This window comes from Anolis sagrei, chromosome Y (genome assembly GCF_037176765.1).
Source record: "Anolis sagrei isolate rAnoSag1 chromosome Y, rAnoSag1.mat, whole genome shotgun sequence".
NCBI classification, from domain to species: domain Eukaryota; kingdom Metazoa; phylum Chordata; class Lepidosauria; order Squamata; family Dactyloidae; genus Anolis; species Anolis sagrei.
Window position 1 is genome coordinate 40,426,348 of NC_090035.1, and position 20,446 is coordinate 40,446,793.

The following is a 20,446-nucleotide window of genomic DNA, read 5'->3' on the forward strand; positions in this document are numbered from 1 at the left end:
AACTGGATTTTGCAGAAAATATGAATATGATGGGCTTTCGTACCAAAGTCTATATCTTAGATTCATCCTGACACTTCTCCCTCTATGTCTTTTCTCTGGGCATTTGGCCTATTACTTGCCAGAGGAAAATCCTATTTCTATCCTTCCCAGCACATTTGGTTTGTTGGAGCACCTTAGATGGGTTCTTTGCTCATCAACTATTCAGATGCTGCGGAAGCCCTGGGTAATGGCTAGAGTTGCCCACTCATTTCTGGGCCACAGGGCCTCCACAACCACAGTAACCTTCTTGCTACACTGATCCATGTAGGGTTTGTAGGGCCCTAGCCTTTTATGTTGACAGGACTGCGGGGATACAGAAATCCCCAAGATTGTTCGTGAAGTACAGGAAGGATGACAGTGGCCTTCTAGTGTCTTCGCAATGCCTATCCTCTTGGACTGTGTCAGTGATTTGATTAGCATATCGATGAGCAGGTCGAGATCCTCCTCAGAATGTGAAGGGTCATTCCACGAATTCAACGTCTACTTCTATGGCCTTCATGAGGATCAAACAACTGGATGCGGTTTGCCATGCTGCCACATGGGCCACACCGCTTACCTTCGTGAGTCACTAAAAAAATTGGATGTCTCCTCATTTGGAAGGGCAGTCCTCTGCGGTGGCATGATGCCCACCAGCCATGCTTAGTAGCTCGCTAGTTTACCATATGTGCGATTCACAGGGATCACGATGAGAAAATATAGGTTGCTTACCTGTAACCGTAGGTTCCCGAGTGAATAGCTGTGAATTCGCACATCCCCGCCCATCCTCCCCGCTGTTGTCATGCCTTGGTTTTTCTGGCTGCTTCCGCAGCAGAAGAACTGAGGTGGTGGCACTGCCCACCTGCTACTTATACTCGCAAGGGGAGAGTGGGCGGGGCCAACCGCCAAAGTTTTTCAAATTTATCTAGAAGGTTCCGAAGCTGTCTGCTCAGGCGCAGAAACTACCATATGTGCGAATTCACAGGTGATCACTCGGGAAACTACGGTTACAGGTAAGCAACCTATATATCTTTAAAATGTGTATGAATTCATATGCATGTTCTTAGGAGTGTATACAGGTTTTAGGAGCAAATAGGTAAAGTTAAACAAGCTATAGTTATGTTATGGGGACTGGCAGGCTTTCCAAGGATGCTAATTAATATGGGTTAAAAGAAACGTAATGTAATTACTTGGGATTGAATGAGCAGCATTAGGGAAATTATAGTTGATTGTCAATTGGTTTGCCAGTTACAAAGTAAACCCCACCTCCCAAAAAAGAAACAACCCCTGAAGGTAATTCATAAAAGTCATAATGTATCCCCATCTTGCTATTTTTAGACTGAAAGTTTGTAATGATGGCTCTGTATTATCCTCTGTTTTTAGACACCTTAATTTTAAAATCCTGAAGTAAGGTCTTCAACAAGGTCCCCCATTATCTTCTGCCAAACAAACTAGTCAAATGTGGGCTAGGTAAAACTATGGTTAGGTGAATCTGTAATTGGTTAAGTGAACAAACCCAAAGGCTAATTCTCCCCAATGCTTCCTCTTCATCCTGGAAAGAAGTGATGAGTGGAAAGCCATAAGCATCGTTCCGTCCTGTGCCCGGTCCTGTTCAACATCTTCATTAATGACTTAGATCAGGGGTCCTCAAACTAAGGCCTGGGGGCCGAGTATGACCCCTCAGGGTCATTTACCCAGCCCTTAGGGTTAACCTAAGTCTGAAATGACTTGAAAGCACACAACAACAACAACAACAATCCTATCTCATCAGCCAAAAGTAGGCCGACACTTCCCATTGAAATACTAATAAGTTCATATTTGTTAAAATTGTTTTAATTTTATTTATTTATTTACAGCATTTCTATTCCGCCCTTCTCACCCTGCAGGGGACTCAGGGCGGATTACAGTGTACACATATATGGCAAACATTCAATGCCAATTTTGACATACAACATATACAGACATACACAGAGGCTATTTAACTTTTTCTGGCTGCCAGGGGAGCTTGTAGCTTCCATCTGTGACACTAATGAAGTACTTCCGCATTCCCCACATGCTTTTTTTGCTGGAGTGCTTTGCTGGATTCTTTTTTATGGCCTCATAAATTAGTTAATTTAACCTCCCCACACTTTAAGGTGGTACCTAATTTTCCTACTTGACAGATGCAACTGTCTTTCGCGTTGCAAAGGTCGACAACAGGCTACACAATTGGTTGGAAACCCACTCCAACCCGGGCTTGCTTCGAACTCATGATCTTTTTGGTCAGAGTGATCTTAATGCAGCTGACACTCAGCCAACAAAGGTCGACAGCAGGCTACACAATTGGTTGGAAACCCACTCCAACCCGGGCTGGCTTCGAACTCATGACCTTTTTGGTCAGAGTGATCTTAATGCAGCTGACACTCAGCCAGTAAAAAAAGGGCAGGCGGGGAGAGAGCTGATTACATTAGGTTTCCAAATAATGACAGGTTTCAAATGAGTCACTCTGAGAGTAGTACTGAGGAGATCTACGGTAATTCTGTGTATACATTTGCCCTATTTAATTTAAGAAAAATAAAGATTGTTAAATGAGATTTGCCAGTACACACGTTCTCTCTGTAAAAAGAAATTCACAAAATTTGTGCATGTATTCATGTGGAGAAAACCCACAGAATGTGAAGAACAGCAGAGGAGGAATACTGTTCAACTACAAAGACCTATTCAAATATAGTGAAACTACATATTTATCTTAATTTCTATACAGTATTGACTGTCCATTAGTTAACTGCACAAACCACTGTAATTAATTACCATTAATTAATTTCTCAACCTAAACAGTCACAGTTAGGTACTTCTCTAGTTGTATTGTCTGACTTTATTGACTGCAGCACGTAAGGCTTTCTTTCTTTCTTTCTTTTTCTTTCTTTATGTTCCTTGTGCTAATAAAACAGTGGTGTTGTTAGGAATTATCCTGAATTTGATGTAGATTGTTCAAATAAATCTATCCTTTTGTTTTTCTATTTCCTAGATGTCATGTTCTTTGGAAGCTTGTTTAGACCAGGTTCATGGCTTTTCTCCACATCTTATATAAATAAAAATGTAATGTTCATTTGTGGAATTAACATAACTCAAAAACCACTGGATGAATTGACATCAAATTGGGACACAATACACTTATCTGGCCAACAAGTGACCACCACTCATAAAAACACCGAAAAAAAGTGGAAGGGACTTAAAAAGCCAAAAAAGTAAAAAGACACTACAGTGCATGTGCAAAAACGACACTGCCTGGCAAACAAAGCAGACAATAGCATATCCACACTCTCTTCCAGATTACAGCTCCTAGCATCCCCTTGATCAGGGCTTTTAGGAGAGGAGGATGATCCAAATGCACTGCTTCTAAGCTGCAAGCTTTCTTCTCCTTGGATTTCTTTAAGAGCATCCTAATCCCTGCATATTTCCAATTTCCTATTCCTGGACTGCAACTCCCAGCAATACTGCAGATAGATTAGATAGAGATAGGTAGGTAGGTAGATAGATGGATCAGGAGGACTGCTGGGAATAGGAAGAAAAGGTAGAAAGAGGAAGAGAAAGCAAAGGGGAGAAGAAGAAAAGAAGGAAGGAGAAAAAGAAAGAAAGAAGGGAAGGCAGGAAAGACAGAGGGAAAGAAGTAGAGAAAGAGAGAAGAGAAAGAGGGAGGGAAGGTTAGCCACAGCAATGCATGGTGGATACAGCTAGTGAATAAATAAATAGCTGGGTGGCCATCTGTCAGAAGTACTTAGATTACTTTTTTACTGCATGGCAGGGGGTTGTACTAAATGGCCCATGTGGTCTCTTCCAACTCTATGATGCTATGAATAATAAAAATAATATGTCACAGGGGGCACCAGGATTATAGAGATTTTGGGCCGGGGGGGGGGGGCAGGGTGGAAAAAAGGCTCTGAACCATTGGTTAGATCAGCGATTCCCAACTCGAGAGGACTAGTCTTGCGAAATCTTCTTAGAATGCCAAGGCATTCTAAAAGTCAAAGTTTGTATGAGGCGGACAGAAGTGTGGCGGTGTATGTGCCAGCTTTCTGATTGGCTGCCACTGTGGTGCTATTTGCATATGGTCTCTGATTGGCCAGCTTCAACAGGAGCCCCTGGTGGAGAAAAGGGTTCATGACAGAAACGGGGACATGAGAGAAGGAAATTTACTTATTATTATTATCATTATTATTATTATTATTATTTTAATTTACATATTATTATTATTATTATTATTATTATTATTATTATTATTAAAGTTGTGAGGCCACATGTGGTGGCCTCACAATTCCAGGTATTCTTGGAAGACACAGATCATCTGGATTCGGCACAGTCTGGTTTCAGACCGGGACATGGAACTGAGACAGTCTTGGTCGCCTTAGTGGATGATCTGCGCCGGGAGCTCGACATTGGGAGTGTGTCCCTGTTGGTGCTGATGGACCTCTCAGCGGCCTTTGATACCGTCAACCACGGTATCCTTCTGGGACACCTCGCGGGGATGGGTCTTGGAGGTACTCTTTTGCAGTGGCTCCAATCATTCCTGGAGGGTTGATCTCAGAAGGTGTTATTGGGAGACACCTGTTCAACCCCACAACCTTTGTCTTGTGGGGTTCCTCAGGGCTCAATATTGTCTCCTATGTTAACATCTACATGAAGCCTTTGGGGGATATCATTCGGAGTTTCAGGGTATGGTGTCATCTGTACGCGGATGATGTTCAACTCTGTCACTCCTTTCACCTGCTACTAAGGAGGCTGTCCAGGTTCTGAACCAGTGCTTGGCTGCTGTGACCGTCTGGATGAGGGCGAACAAATTGAAATTGAATCCAGACAAGACAGAGGTATTCCTGGTCAGTCGTAAGGCCGAACAGGGCATAGGGTTACAGCCTGTGTTGGATGGGGTCGCACTCCCCCTGAAGACGCAGGTTCGCAGCTTGGGTGTGACCCTGGACTCATCGCTGAGCCTGGAACCCCAGGTTTCGGCGGTGACCAGGGGAGCATTTGCACAGCTAAAGCTTGTGCGCCAGCTGCGCCTGTACCTTGGGAAGTCTGACTTGGCCACAGTAGTTCACGCTCTGGTTACATCCCGTTTACACTACTGCAACGCTCTCTACGTGGGGTTGCCTTCAAAGACTGCTCGGAAGCTTCAATTGGTTCAACGTTCGGCAGCCATGATACTAACAGGAGTGGCACTCAGGGAGCATACAACTCCTCTGCTGCGCCAGCTCCACTGGCTACCAATCTGCTACCGGGCACAATTCAAACTGCTGGCGTTGCCCTATAAAGCCCTAAACGGTTCTGGCCCAAGTTACCTATCCGAACGCATCTCCGCCTACGAACCCACTAGGACTTTAAGATCTTCTGGGGAGGCCCTGCTCTCGATCCCGCCTGCAACACAGGCTCGTTTGGCGGGGACGAGGGACAGGGTCTTCTCAGTGGTGGCCCCACGGCTGTGGAACGCCCTTCCCACGGACATTAGATCGGCCCCCTCACTAATGGTATTTTGGAGAAAAGTGAAAACCTGGTTATTTGAACAGGCGTTTGAATAGGCAGTGCAATGAATATAGGAAAACGGAACTACGCATGATGAGCTGGATCATGATTCTAGTTATGAGACGCTAATGAGTTGTTTAATGATGTGTAATTACTTAATGTATTATTGTGTTAATTGTTTTTAAATGGTTTGTGTGATGCTAGCATTGAATTTTTGCTGTTGCTGTTGTTAATCGCGTTGAGTCACCTAAGGGCTGAGAAACAGCGGTATACAAATAAAGTAAATAATAAAGTAAATAAACTTTATTTATACCCCGCAAAATCTCCCGAAGGACTTGATGCGGCTTACAAAGGCCAAGGCCGCTGACAACAACATACAATACACAATAAACTCATAAGCAAATAATAAAACATCAAGCAAAACAATAGAACAGTAAAACAATGACACCGTGATGCAATTAAAACCTAAAGGCTGGCCAAATGTAATGGACAAAATTTAAAAGAGTTGAACTTGACAGGTAATATATAGAAGTATTTGGAGGTAGGTGCAATGTGCAGATAATCCTGAATCTCTAGCCAAGTGCCTTTGGGACTTGGAGGCAGGAGTTTCCTATTCTGGAAAGGCACACTGGAGCAGCCAGGTCTTCAGGCTCTTCCTAAAGACAGCTGACGTTGGGGCTTGTCTGATGTCCTTGGGGAGAGAGTTCCACAGTTGGGGAGCCACCACAGAGAAGCTCTGTCCCTCGTCCCCACCAAACACGTCTGCGACGCAGGTGGAATCTGAGCAGGGCCTCTCCAGATGATCGGAGTTCGTAAACGGGTTCGTAAACGGAGATGCGGTCACAAAGGTAGGCAGGTCCAAACTGTTTAAGGCTTTGTAGGTAAGCACCTGCCCCTTGAATTGGGCCCAGAAAATGAACGGCAGCCAATGGAGCCCCTTGAACAGGAGGGTTGACCTCTCTCTGTAAGGAGCACCAGTTAACATCCTGGCCGCCGCCCGCTGGACTAGCTGAAATTTCAGAGCCATTTTCAAGGTCAGCCCCGTGTAGAGCGCATTACAGTAGTCCAATCTAGATGTGACCAAGGCATGGACCACCCCGGCCAGATCAGCCTTTACAAGGTAAGGTCGCAGTTGGCGCACGAGTCTCAATTGTGGAAAAGCCCTCCCGGACACTGCCGATGCCTGAACCTTAAGCATAAGTGATGAATCCAAGAGGACTCCCAAACTCCGGACCTGTGACTTCAGAGGGAGTGTAATCCCGTCCAGCACAGGTTGCCACCCTATACCCTGATCAGGTTTACGATCGACCAGGAGGACCTCTGTCTTGTCGGGATTAATCTTCAGCTTGTACCTCCTCATCCAGACAGCCACAGCGGCCAAGTACTCATCCAGCACTTGAGGGGCTTCCTTGGAGTTAGGTGGAAATGAGTAGTAGAGTTGTGTGTCATCTGCGTAGAGATGGCAACTAACTCCAAAACTCCGGACGACCTCTCCCAGCGGTTTCATGTAGATGTTAAAAAGCATGGGAGATAAAATAGAGGCCAGGGGTCCGAGCAGGCATCTCCCAGCTTCACCATCTGGGATCGGTCCCCAGGAAGGATTGGAGACAGTACAAAACCGTGCCCCCGAGAGCTGTCCCAGAAGGATACCATGATTGATGGTATCGAAAGCTGCTGAGATGTCCAAGAGGACCAACAGGCTCACCCCCCCCCCCCCCCCCGTCAAGCTCTGATATGGTCTCTGGTCTCTGATTGGCCAACCTCAATTCTAACATTCCGAGATGACAAAGAGAGGAAAGGAAAAGGCTGGGGGCTGTGTCAGAAAATAACCAATACAGACCAAACTTGCACACAGAGCCTCCATGACTCACTCTACATCCTACTGCAGTTTGGAGGAAGATGAACCATGGATGATGGGACTTGCAGTACCATCACTCACATTCTGAGACCACTGTTAACCTCATCCAGTGACAGGTCAGGACCAAACTTGGCACATAGACCTCTCATGATCCACTTTACGTCCTGGTGTGATTTGGCCGGGGATGGACCATGGATTATGGAACTTGCAGTACCTTTGCTCAATTCTTGAGACCACTGCAACCCTCATCCAATTACCGATAAAGACCAAACTTGGAACGCTGAGTCTTCATGATGCACTCTACATCCTGGTGCAGTTTGGAGGAGGATGCACCATGGAAGATGGGATTTGCAATACCTGCACTCCCTTCCTAAGGCCATTACAACTGCCAACAATGATGGATCAGGACCACAATTTACACAGAGAGCCCACATGATCCACTCTACATCCTGGTGCGGTTTGAAAGAATTTGACAATGGATAATGTCACTTGCAGTCACTTCACTCACTTCCTGGGACCACTGAGACCCTCGCCAATGACTGATCAAGACCAAACTTGGCATACAGAGTCCCCATGACCCACTCTACATGCTGATGCACTTTCAATGAGGACAGACCATGGATGATGTGACCTCAAGTACCTCCACTCCCTTCCGAAAACTGCTGCAACGCTTATCTGATGTTTGATCAAGACCAAACTTGGCACACAGAGCCCCCATGATCCACTCTACATCCCAATGCTATTTGGAGGAGGACAGATGATGGATGATGGGACTTGCAGTACCTTCATTCACTTCCTGAAACCACAGCGACACTTAGCCAAATACCAAGAAAGACCAAACTTGGCACAGAGAGCCCCCATGGCCAACTCAACATTCTGGTGTGGATTGGAGAACAGACCATGGATGATGGGACTTGCAGTACCTCAACTCACTTTCTGAGACCACTGTGACCCTCATCCAATGACTGATCAAGACCAAACTTGGCACACAGAGCCCCCATGACCCACTCTCCATCCTGGTGCAGTTTGGAGGAGGATGGACCACAGATGATGTGACTCAGAGAACCTTCACTAACTTCTTGAGACCATTGTGAGCCATATAAATAACTGATAAAGACCAACCTTGATACACAATTCGTTTCTCAAATAACCCGAGCAGCACCGGGTCCCCAAGCTGGTCTATATAATATAATAAAAGTCAAAGTTTGTATGCGGCAGACAGAGGTGTGGCAGAAATGAATGTGCCAGCATTTTGATTGGCTGCCACTGTGTGGCTATTTGCATATGGTCTCTGATTGGCCAGCCTCAAAAGGAGCCCCTGGTGGAGATAAGAGTTCATGGCAGAAACGGGGACATGAGAAGGAAATTTGCATATGGTCTCTGATTGGCCAGCTTCAATTCCAAGATTCCGAGATGACGAATGGAGGAAAGGAAAAGGCCAGGGGCTCTGTCAGTCCCATCACTCACTTTCTGAGACGGCTGTTGACCTCATCCAATGACTGATCTAGTCCAAACTTGGCACATAGACCTCTCATGCCCACTTTATGCCCTGGTGTGGTTTGGCCAGGGATGGACCATGGATTATGGGACTTGCAGTACCTTTGCTCAATTCCTGAGACCATTGCAACCCACATCCAATTACCGATAAAGACCAAACTTGGCACACCGAGTCTCCGTGACGCACTCTACATCCTGCTACAGTTTGGAGGAGGATGCACCATGGACGATGGGACTTGTAATACCTCCACTCCCTTCCTAAAACCATTACAATTGCCAGCAATGATGGATCAGGACCACAATTCACACAGAGAGCCATCATGACCCACTCTACATCCTGGTGTGGTTTGGAAGAATTTGACAATGGATGATGGGACTTGCAGTCACTTCATGCACTTCCTGAGACCACTGAGACGCTCGCCAATGATTGATCAAGACCGAACTTGGCACACAGGGTCCTCATCACCTACGCTACATCCTGGTGCACTTTCAAGGAGGACAGATCATGGATGATGGGACTTTAAGTACCTCCACTCCCTTCTCAAGACTGCTGCAACCCTCATCTCATGTCCGATCAAGACCAAACTTGGCACACAAAGCCCCCATGACCCACTCTACATCCTGATGCTGTTTGGAGTAGCTTCAATTCCAAGATTCCGAGATAACGAATAGAGGGAAGGAAAATGCCATGGGCTCTGTCAGAAAATTACCAATACAGACCAAACTTGGCACACAGAGCTCCCATGACCCACTCTACATCCTACTGCAGTTTGAAAGGGGATGAACCATGGATGATGGGACTTGCAGTACCATCACTCACATTCTGAGACGGCTGTTAACCTCATCCAATGACTAATCAGGACCAAACTTGGCACATAGACCTCTCATGATCCACTTTACGCCCTTGTGTGGTTTGGCCGGGGATGACCATGGATTATAGGACTTGCAGTACCTTTGCTCAATTCTTGAGACCACTGTAACCCTTAACCAATTACCGATAAAGACCAAACTTGGCACAGTGAGTCTCCATGACACACTCTACATCCTGGTGCAGTTTGGGGGGGGGGGATGCACCATGGCCGATGGGACTTGCAATACCTGCACTCCTCTCCTAAAACCATTACAACTGCCAACAATGATGGATCAGGACAATTTACACAGAGAGCCCGCATGACCCATTCTATAATCCCGATGCTGTTTGGAGGAGGGCAGACAATGGATGATGGGATTTCCAGTACCTTTACTCAGTTCCTGAAACCACAGCAACACTTATCCCAATACCAAGAAAGACCATACTTGGCACAGAGAGCCCCCTTGTCCAACTCAACATTCTGGTGAGTTTTGGTGGAGAAAAGATTACAAATGATGGGACTCGCAATACCTTCACTATCTTTCTGAGACCACTGCGAGCCATATAAATTACTGATAAAGACCAACCTTGATATTACATTCTCAAATAACCCGGGCATTGCCGGGTCCCCTAGCTGGTATATAATAAAAGTCAAAGTTTGTATGCGGCGGAAGTGTGGCGTATGGCGGAAGTGTATGTACCAGCATTCCGATTGGATGTCGCTGTGGTGCTATTTTCATATGGTCTCTGATTGGCTAGCCTGAAAGTTCCAAGATTCTGATTTGCTGCTACTGTGGTACGATTTGCATATGGTCTTTGATTGGCCACCATGAATATTTCGAGGCAGCAAAGGGAACAGGAAAGGGGCTTGAAGCTGTTAGGAATGGTTAGAGTTGAAGTCCAAAACACTTTGTGGCCTCCAACAATGATAGAACAAGACCAAACCTGGCACACACAGACCCCCCCCCCCCCAAGACCCATTCAACATCCTGGTGCAGTTTGAGCGAGGATGGACCATGAATGACGGGACTTGCAGTAATTGAACTCAGTACCTTCGAGCACTGTGGCCCATACCAATGACGGATGAGGAACAAACTTGGCACACAGAGGCCCAATGGCCCACTTAAAAACCTGGTGTGGTTCAAGGCAGGATGGGCTACTAATGATGGGATTTGCAGTACCTTCACCTGAATCACTTCCAACAGAACATTGTATTCCCTACAAATCACAGGCTAGACCCAAACTTGGCACACAGAGTACTCATGGTCCATGCTATGTGATGCAGTTCCAAGGGTGATGGACCATGGATGATGGCACTTGCAGTATCTTTACTTAGTAAAAGCACTGCGATCCTCAACAATGACCAATCAAGATTAAATAGGCACACAGAGCCACCATGACACATTCTACATTCTGCTGCTGTGTGGAGGAGGGTTGACCATGGATGATTGGACTTGCAGTCCCATCACTCATATTCTGAGACCGCTGTTACCTCCATCCAATGACTAATCAAGACCAAACTTGGCGCATAGACCTTTTGTGACCCACTTTATGCCCTGGTGTAGTTTTGCCGGGGATGGACCATGGATTATGGGACTTACAGTACCTGTCCTCAATTCCTGAGACCACTGCAACCCTCATCCAATTACTGATAAAGACCAAACTTGGCACACTGAGTCTCCATGACGCACTCTACATCCTGCTGCGGTTTGAAGGATGCACCATGGATGATTGGACTTTCAATACCTACACACCCTTCCTGAGGCCATTACAACTGCCAAAAATGATAGACCAGGACCACAATTTATACAGAGAGTCTGTATGACCCACTCTACATCCTGGTGCGGTTTGGAAGAATTTGGAGATGGATGATGGAACTTGCAGTTACTTCACTCACTTCCTGAGACCACCGAGACCCTCGCAGATGACTGATCAAGACCAAGTTTGGCACACAGAGCCCCCATGAGCCACTCTACATCCCGGTGCTGTTTGGAGGAGGACAGACGATGGATGAATGCACTTGCAGTACCTTCACTCACTTCCTGAGACCACAGCGACACTCATCCAAATAACAATAAACACCAACCTTGACACAGAGAGCCCCCATGGGCAACTCAACATTCTGGTCAGGTTTGGGGGAGAACAGACTATTGATTATGGGATTTGGAGTAGCTTAACTCACTTTCCGAGACCACTGTGATCCAATGACCAATCAAGACCAAACTTGGCACACAGGACCCCTATGACCCACTCTACATCCTGGTGCACTTTCGAGAAGGACAGATCATGGATGACGTGACTTCAAGTACCTCCACTCCCTTCCCAAGACTGCTGCAGTCCTCATCTAATGACTGATCAAGACCAAACTTGGCACACAGAGCCCCATGGGGCACTCTATATCCCGGTGCTGTTTGGAGGAGGACAGACAATGGATGATGGGACTTCCAGTACCTTCACTCACTTCCTGAAACCGCAGCGACACTCAGACAAATACCAAGAAAGACAAAATTTGGCACAGAGAGCCCCCATGGCCAACTGAACATTCTGTTGTAGGTTTGGGGGAGAACATACTATGGATGATGGGACTTCAAGTACCTCCACTCACTTCCCAAGGCTGCTGCAACCCTCATCCAATGATTGATCAAAATCTAACTTGGCACACAGAGCCTCCATGACCCACTCTCCATCCTGGTGCAGTTTGGAGGAGGATGAACCACAGATGATGGTACTCACAGTACCTTCACTAACTTCCTGAGACCACTGTGATCCATATAAATAACTGATAAAGACCAACCTTGAAACACAATTCCTTTCTCAAATTAGCTGGGCAGCTCCGGTCCCCAAGCTAGTGTTTAAGTAAAGATTGGGAACCACTGGGTTAGATAGTTGGGATTTATTGCTTGACCTCTGCTGCGAGAGCAGGTGTGGCTTTATGAATACTCAACCCAGATTACTAGACATTGAAATGAGCTGTTTTCCCAATGTAGAGATTCCCTTTTTCTTTTGATGGATTGATGCCTCGGCAGATTACATTCTTAGAACTAAAGAGGCATTGGCTGGATGTGTACACAACTGTGGAACAGCTAAATGTTAGCTTCTTTCTGAATCATGGGTAGCTTATGGCTGTGGTGCTGGTTTCATGTTCAAAAACTATGCATTCTTTTTTTGCAGAAATGGGAATTATGCACATCTCCACATTTAGTTGCACTGTAAGTTCTAGAAACCCTTACTAGCACCGGGATGCTGGGTCGGGTCTTCCATAACATCTGGAAGACAACATTATTTCCACCTCTGGAAAAGAAGGTTTTTTTATGCTACTTCTCTGTTTCCAGACTAGGCTTACCTTTCTGATCTTACATATTACTATGCAGGAATCATGGGAGCAGAAATTACAACCATTAAATGATGGAATTTATTTTACTATAGCTACTTTAAACACATTAGTTATTATATGTATGTGTGTGTGTGCGTGCGCGCATAGTAGCTGTTTAATAGTTTGGTACATATTTATGGGAAGAATGAATTTCAGTTGAAAACATATGGAAGTGATGATGGCAGGAATCTACTCTGAGCACTTGGGTTAGCTTCACAAAAATAAAGACAGGAGCAATATATTACTTGTAGACATGTTTTGATGGGAAGAACATGCAGTGATATTGCAAAGTACTTTCCAAATGTAAGGATTAATTACTACCAGTGGAATATGAGTACACTTCATGTCATAACCAAGAGGAAGGCTTTAAACCAGTGTTTTTCAACCTGGGGGTCAGGGCCCCGAGGGTCGTGAGAAATTTCAGAGTGATCGCCAAAGACCATCAAAAATGTATATTTCTGATGGTCTTAGGAACCTCTTTGGCAGAGAATGCTGAGGATCTCTCTGTCTGTCCTTCTCTTCCTTTTTGGAGACAAGACAGTGATATCGTCCCATCAAAAGCTCTTGGCTGGCCTCAGCCAAGGAGAGGGCTGTTTCTGAGACTCCTAGCAGAGAAGGGGGTGCAGATGTGCTCGGTGTATGGCAGCATGGTGCACATGTGCGGGTGAGGGAGAGCATGCAAGGCTGGAGGGAGGCTCATGCCAGCAAGTCCCTTCAAGGCATGAGGGTTCTATGTGGGAAGCTCAATTCTATCATTGGTGGGATTCAGAATGCTCTTTGATTGTAGGCGAACTATAAATCCCAGCAACGACAACTCCCAAATGTTATGGTCTGTTTTCCCCAATCTCCACCTGTGTTCACCTTTGGGCATACTGTGTATTTGTGCAAGGTTTGGTTCAGATCTATAATTGTTTGAGTGCACAGTGTACTCTGGATGTAGGTGAACTACAACTCCAGAATTCAAGGTCAATTCCCACCAAACCCAGTATTATCTGTTGGTCACATGAGTTCTGCTTGCCAATATTGGTTCTATTCCATCATTGGTGGGGTTCAGAAGGATCTTTGATTGTAAGTTGACTATAAATCCCAGCAACGACAACGCCAAATGACAAAATTTAATCCCCCCCAGCCCCACCAGTGTTCAAATTTGGACATATTGGGCATTTGTGCCAAATTTCATCCAGCGAATGAAAATACATCCTGCATATCAGATATTTACATGACAATTCACAACAGTAGCAAAATTATAGTTATGAAGTAGCAACGAAAATAATGTTATGATTGGGGGTCACCACAACATGGGGAACTGTATTAAGGTGTCGCGGCATTGGGAAGGTTGAGAAACACTGCTTTAAACTGTTTAAAGCTGTGGGATAGATACAGCTACAGAACCAAATAAGGTCATTAAATCACAAATAGAGTTGGGTGAATTAATGGACAATTTCTGTGGCCAGTAGGAGTCAGGAAGAGTAATTACACTGCATGTAATTTGGCTTTGAAGTGTGGTGCTTTTGCTTATCTGTTCAATCTACCTGATCACTATACAGAACTCTCCCTTTGAAGAGTTTGGATGGTGTGGTTTGTTTCCTTGAATAATTATGAGCTTTTTGTTCTGCAAGCCTTTTGTTTCGTCTATTGGCACAGTTTGGTTTGTGCTGATTGCATCTTTGGCAAGCACTGAATACTCCGTCTCACAGAAGGGTCAGACTAGATAAACTTTGGGCTGAATAGCGGATATTATAGACTGAGTATGAATCAGTTTTATCCATCTGAACATGTTTTCATGTAGCCATTTTAGTCACTACATGTTTCTCCATAAATATAAAAGGTTTTTTCCCCAGGAGGTAATGGGATGTACTTTTAAAGATGTGCTGTGTTGCACCATGGATTGTATTGTCTTTTAATGAATTGGAATGTTTTTAAAGTTAATGTTTCAATTTTTTAAAGTGTGGATTGTGAAATAACTTTTATATTCAAACTTTTAATCTGTATTGTTATGAAATATATTATTAGCTGTCTTAGGAGAATATCAATGAATATTATAATGATATTATTGTTAGATATTTGTTTTGTTTGATATTATACTATATTTGTTGTATTTCTTTCAGCATAATTGACTTTCCATTTCTTTTCTATTTCTTTTTTTCTGTGTGTGTGTGTGTGTGTGTGTGTGTGTGTGTATGTCTCTGATCTGTTCCCTGCACAACCAGTTCACCTTCCATTTAGTTAAGGTAGTGAGAGGGCGGAACACATACTCTCTCTCCCTTTGAGAGTTCTTGGAGAACGGGAGAAGTTCCAGCAGATTGGAGGAGGGCCAATGTGGTCCCAATCTTCAAGAAGGGAAAAAAGGATGACCCAAACAACTACCGTCCGGTCAGCCTCACGTCGATACCGGGCAAGATTCTGGAAAAGATTGTTAAGGAAGCGGTCTGCAAACACTTAGAAACAAATGCAGTCATCGCTAATAGTCAACATGGATTTATCAAAAACAAGTCATGCCAGACTAATCTGATCTCTTTCTTCGATAGAGCTACAAGCTGGGTAGATGCAGGGAATGCCGTGGATGTAGCGTACCTGGATTTCAGTAAGGCCTTCGACAAGGTCCCCCATGACCTTCTGGCAAGGAAACTAGTCCAATGTGGGCTAGGCAAAACTACGGTGAGGTGGATCTGTAATTGGTTAAGTGGACGAACACAGAGAGTGCTCACTAATGCTTCCTCTTCATCTTGGAAAGAAGTGACAAGTGGAGTGCCGCAGGGTTCCGTCCTGGGCCCGGTCCTGTTCAACATCTTTATTAATGACTTAGATGAAGGGCTAGAAGGCATGATCATCAAGTTTGCAGACGACACCAAATTGGGAGGGATAGCCAATAGTCCAGAGGACAGGAGCAGAATTCAAAACGATCTTGACAGATTAGAGAGATGGGCCAAAACTAACAAAATGAAGTTCAACAGTGACAAATGCAAGATACTCCACTTTGGCAGGAAAAATGAAATGCAAAGATACAGAATGGGTGACGCCTGGCTCGAGAGCAGTACGTGTGAAAAAGATCTTGGAGTCCTCGTGGACAACAAGTTAAACATGAGCCAACAATGTGATGTGGCAGCAAAAAAAGCCAATGGGATTTTGGCCTGCATCAATAGGAGCATAGTGTCTAGATCCAGGGAAGTAATGCTACCCCTCTATTCTGCTTTGGTTAGACCACATCTGGAATATTGTGTCCAATTCTGGGCACCACAATTCAAGAGAGATATTGACAAGCTGGAATGTGTCCAGAGGAGGGTGACTAAAATGATCAAGGGTCTGGAGAACAAGCCCTATGAGGAGCGGCTTAGGGAACAGGGCATGTTTAGCCTGAAGAAGAGAAGGCTGAGAGGAGATATGATAGCCATGTATAAATATGTGAGAGGAAGCCACAGGGAGGAGGGAGCAAGCTTGTTTTCTGCTTCCTTGGAGACTAGGACGCGGAACAATGGCTTCAAACTACAAGAGAGGAGATTCCATCTGAACATTAGGAAGAACTTCCTGACTGTGAGAGCCATTCAGCAGTGGAACTCTCTGCCCCGGAGGCTCCTTCTTTGGAAGCTTTTAAGCAGAGGCTGGATGGCCACCTGTCAGGGGTGATTTGAATGCAATATTCCTGCTTCTTGGCAGGGGGTTGGACTGGATGGCCCATGAGGTCTCTTCCAACTCTTTGATTCTATGATTCTATATACACACAGATACACAAATATTCCAAAATCCGGGAAAATAAATCCTAAATCCAAATTGCTTAAGGTCCCAGGTATTTCTGATAAGGGATACTCAGCCTGAGTATATTAGCCTGACATAATAAATTCATTTCTTTAGGAGGATGCTTAATTTCTGAGTATTATGGAGAGGTATAGTAAGCAGAAGTCTTCTATATTTTGTATTCCTTTAGTAGGACCAACTATTTTGGGTTTTTTTATTTGCAGACTTCAATTAACATTGACACCGCCTTTGAAATAAACAACAGTGTCAATGAATATACATAGACTTAACATGCATTTTATGCAATGTGAAGAAGTGGTTGGATTTTATTAAGGCTTGTGAAATGTAAAACACTAAACTTTTCCCCTCTTTTCCCACAGGGCCCGTTGGGGATCAGTCCTTGCTCATGGTGCCCCGACGGCCTGGCTATGGCACCATGGGCAAGTCCATTAAACTGCTGGCCAACTGCTTCCAAGTTGAAATCCCAAAGATTGACGTCTACCTCTATGAGGTGGATATTAAGCCAGATAAGTGTCCTCGGAGAGTGAACAGGTGAGTCAGAGTGGTTATTGCTACCAGAGTTTACTCATATTTAAGTAGTTACTGACATGGTGAGGTGCTCTGTTTTTTCACTCTAACTGTTTGGGATATGAGAGAGAAGGATAATCAGACCTTTCTTGTCCGATCAAAGTATGTTTACCTTTGATTTTGTCTGTGTATCAGCAATGTATATAGGTGTTATTTACATTTGATAATCTTTTAGTTTGAATTATGGCATTTGTGGAAATTAATAATGGAGTGGATGTAATAGAGACCTGATACTTTTCGCATTGGCATCCTAAACAGAATTATAGAATTTAAAACTGATTGTGAAAACTGTTTCTTTGAAGCCTCCCTTGCCCTGCCCCTTTTAGAATACCTTCAGAGCCAGAGTCTCGGACAAGGCTCTTCTGGTTCTTGGAAAAGTCAGCCATTTTCGTGACTGGAAGGTGAAGACAGTGGAAGGCCAGAAAGTCTACAAATAGCATATCCATTTGGAACTATATGCAAGTCCAGTCAGAGCTGTGTTCATGTCAAAGCTATATCCAGGTACAGTCAGAGTTGAATATTGGGACCATGTTGGAGACAGTTGAGGGAAGAGACAATAAGAAGAAGTAAAGATTCAAGAACCTCTGTTTGGCCAGAATTGTATCTCTGACTCAAAGACTTTACCTCTTCTCATGAAGACTTTGTAGTGTGACTTAGGAGGAGAGAAAGTCTAAAATTATTGTCAGTTAATAAACTCTTGTTTGATTCAACTATATAGTCTCAAATCTGTTTTCCCCGAGCAGCAAGTTCACCTTCTAAGTAGTTATATAGTTAAGATAGGGGGCAGAACTCCCTCCCTCCCCCCCCCTCTCTCTATATATACACACACACACACCATATATTCTGGCATATAAGATGACTGGATGGATAAGATGACCACCAACTTTTCCAGTTAAGATATAGAGTTTGGGATATACTCGCTGTATAAGACTACCCCTCTGCCAACGCACACCAAATAAAATTTTTGAAAGCATCAGATTTGATTTCAATATGGTAATTTTCCTATTCCCTGTCGTGGTCCCTGTAAATCATGCATGTGGTATTTCCTGCGCCTGCGCAGAGCATTTCGAAACCCTCTAGAAGATAAAAAGATACATTTAGATCAAGCCCACCCACTCCCCTCCGACCCATAAATAGCCAGTGGGCGGGCCCTAGCCTCTCAGTTCTCTTATTCTGCCTGAACGAGCTTAGGGAACCTCCTTGTGCTTCGTATGTACGATCGCTATTTAGCTTTGGACTGCCTTTACTATCCTTCTGATTGTATTGAGTTGTGTACCCGAGATGTCGGCCACAACTTTCTTTAAGCGATGTGCCAAGTGTCCGAACAACTATCCGGATAACGACGGACACTCGCTGTGCCTCGCTTGTCTGGGGGAGGGTCACCTCACGCAGGCCTGTGCTATATGCAAGGCCTTCACCCCCAGACCACTTTACTGCAGTCTTCAGGAGCGAGATCTGAGAGGCAGAGGAGGAGGTATGGTAATAGGATATAAGGACAGGCCAGACAGGTAAAAGAGTTGTGTTTTTCTGGGCCCAGAGCCACTCTATCTCTTTTTTCCATACCCTGGGTGCCCTGGACGCCCTTCACTTGCACCTTCCCAGTGAGGCGCCCCTTCACCTCACCATCGGGACCGCATTAAGTCTGTGAATCCTGATGAATGGATTTTCTTCTACCGCACTTGTACAGTGTCGCCCTTAATGCTTTCATACAGTCGTTGCATACGACAGGGATGTGGCCACTGCCATTTTTGAGCTCCTCCCACAATATGCATCACAGATTCTCCAATTCAGGTTGGAAGTTTCAGTGCCCGCTCTATAAGATGACCCCCGGTGTATAAGACTACTCCTGCGTATTAGATGACTCCCACGTATAAGACGGCCCTGACTTTAAAGAAGATTTTCTTGAGTCAAAAAGTAGTCTTATACACCAGAATATACAGTGTGTGTGTATACTAGCTTGGGGACCCAGTGCTGCCAGGGTTATTTGAGAAAGGAATTCTGTATCAAGGTTTGTCTTTATAGTTATTTACATGGCTTGCAGTGGTCTCAGGATGTTAGTGAAGGTACTGCAAGTCCCATCATCTGTGGTCCATCCTCCTCAGAATTGCACCAGAATGGAGAGTGGGTCATGGGGGCTCTGTGTGCAAAGTTTTGTTCTTCATCCATCATTGGATGAGGGTCACAGTGGTCTCAGAAAGTGAGTTTGGGTACTGCAAGTGCCATCATCCATAGTCTGCTCTCCCCCAAAACTCACCAGAATGTTGAGTTGGACAAGGGGGCTCTCTGTGCCAAGTATGGTCTTTCTTGGTATTGGGATAAGTGTTGCTGTGATTTCAGGAACTGAGTGAAGGTACTGGAAATCCCATCATCCATTGTCCGTCCTCCTCCAAACAGCATCAGGATTTAGAGTGGGTCATTTGGGCTCTCTGTGTAAATTGTCCTGATCTATCATTGTTGGCAGTTGTAATGGTTTTAGGAAGGGAGTGCAGGTATTGCAAATCCCATCGTTCATGGTGCATCCCCCTCCAAACTTCACCAGGATGTAGAGTGCGTCATGGAGACTCGGTGTGCCAAGTTTGGTCTTTATCGGTAATTGGATAAGGGTTGCAGTGGTCTCAAGAATTGAGCAAAGGTACTGCAAGTCCCATAATCCATGGTCCATCCCCGACCAAAACACAACAGGGCGTAAAGTGGATCATGAGAGGTCTATGTGCCAAGTTTGATCCTGATTAGTCATTGCATGAGGTTAACAGCCGTTTCAGAATGTGAGTGATGGTACTCCAAGTCCCATCATCCATGGTTCATCCTCCTCCAAACTGCAGTAGGATGTAGAGTGGGTCATGGGGGCTCTGTGTGCCAAGTTTGGTCTGTATTGGTAATTTTCTGACAGAGCCCTGGCCTTTTCCTTCCCTCTATTCGTCATCTCCGAATCTTGGAATTGAAGCTGGCCAATGAGAGACCATATGCACATTTACTTCTCATATCCCTGTTTCTGTCATGAACTCTTATCTCCACCAGGGGCTCCTATTGAAGCTGG

At 44.9% G+C, this 20,446-nt stretch overlaps 1 protein-coding gene across 3 annotated transcripts in view; it reads left to right on the forward strand.

Annotated features, from left to right (window-relative positions):
• Positions 1-20,446, forward strand: part of LOC137095532 (protein argonaute-3-like) — a 255,766-nt gene that overhangs the window by 41,849 nt on the left and 193,471 nt on the right. For all 3 annotated transcript variants that reach the window (XM_067462306.1, XM_067462304.1, XM_067462305.1), the window contains exon 2: positions 17,202-17,373. In XM_067462306.1, the coding sequence (XP_067318407.1) occupies positions 17,202-17,373 (172 nt within the window). The remainder of the gene's footprint in view (positions 1-17,201; positions 17,374-20,446) is intronic.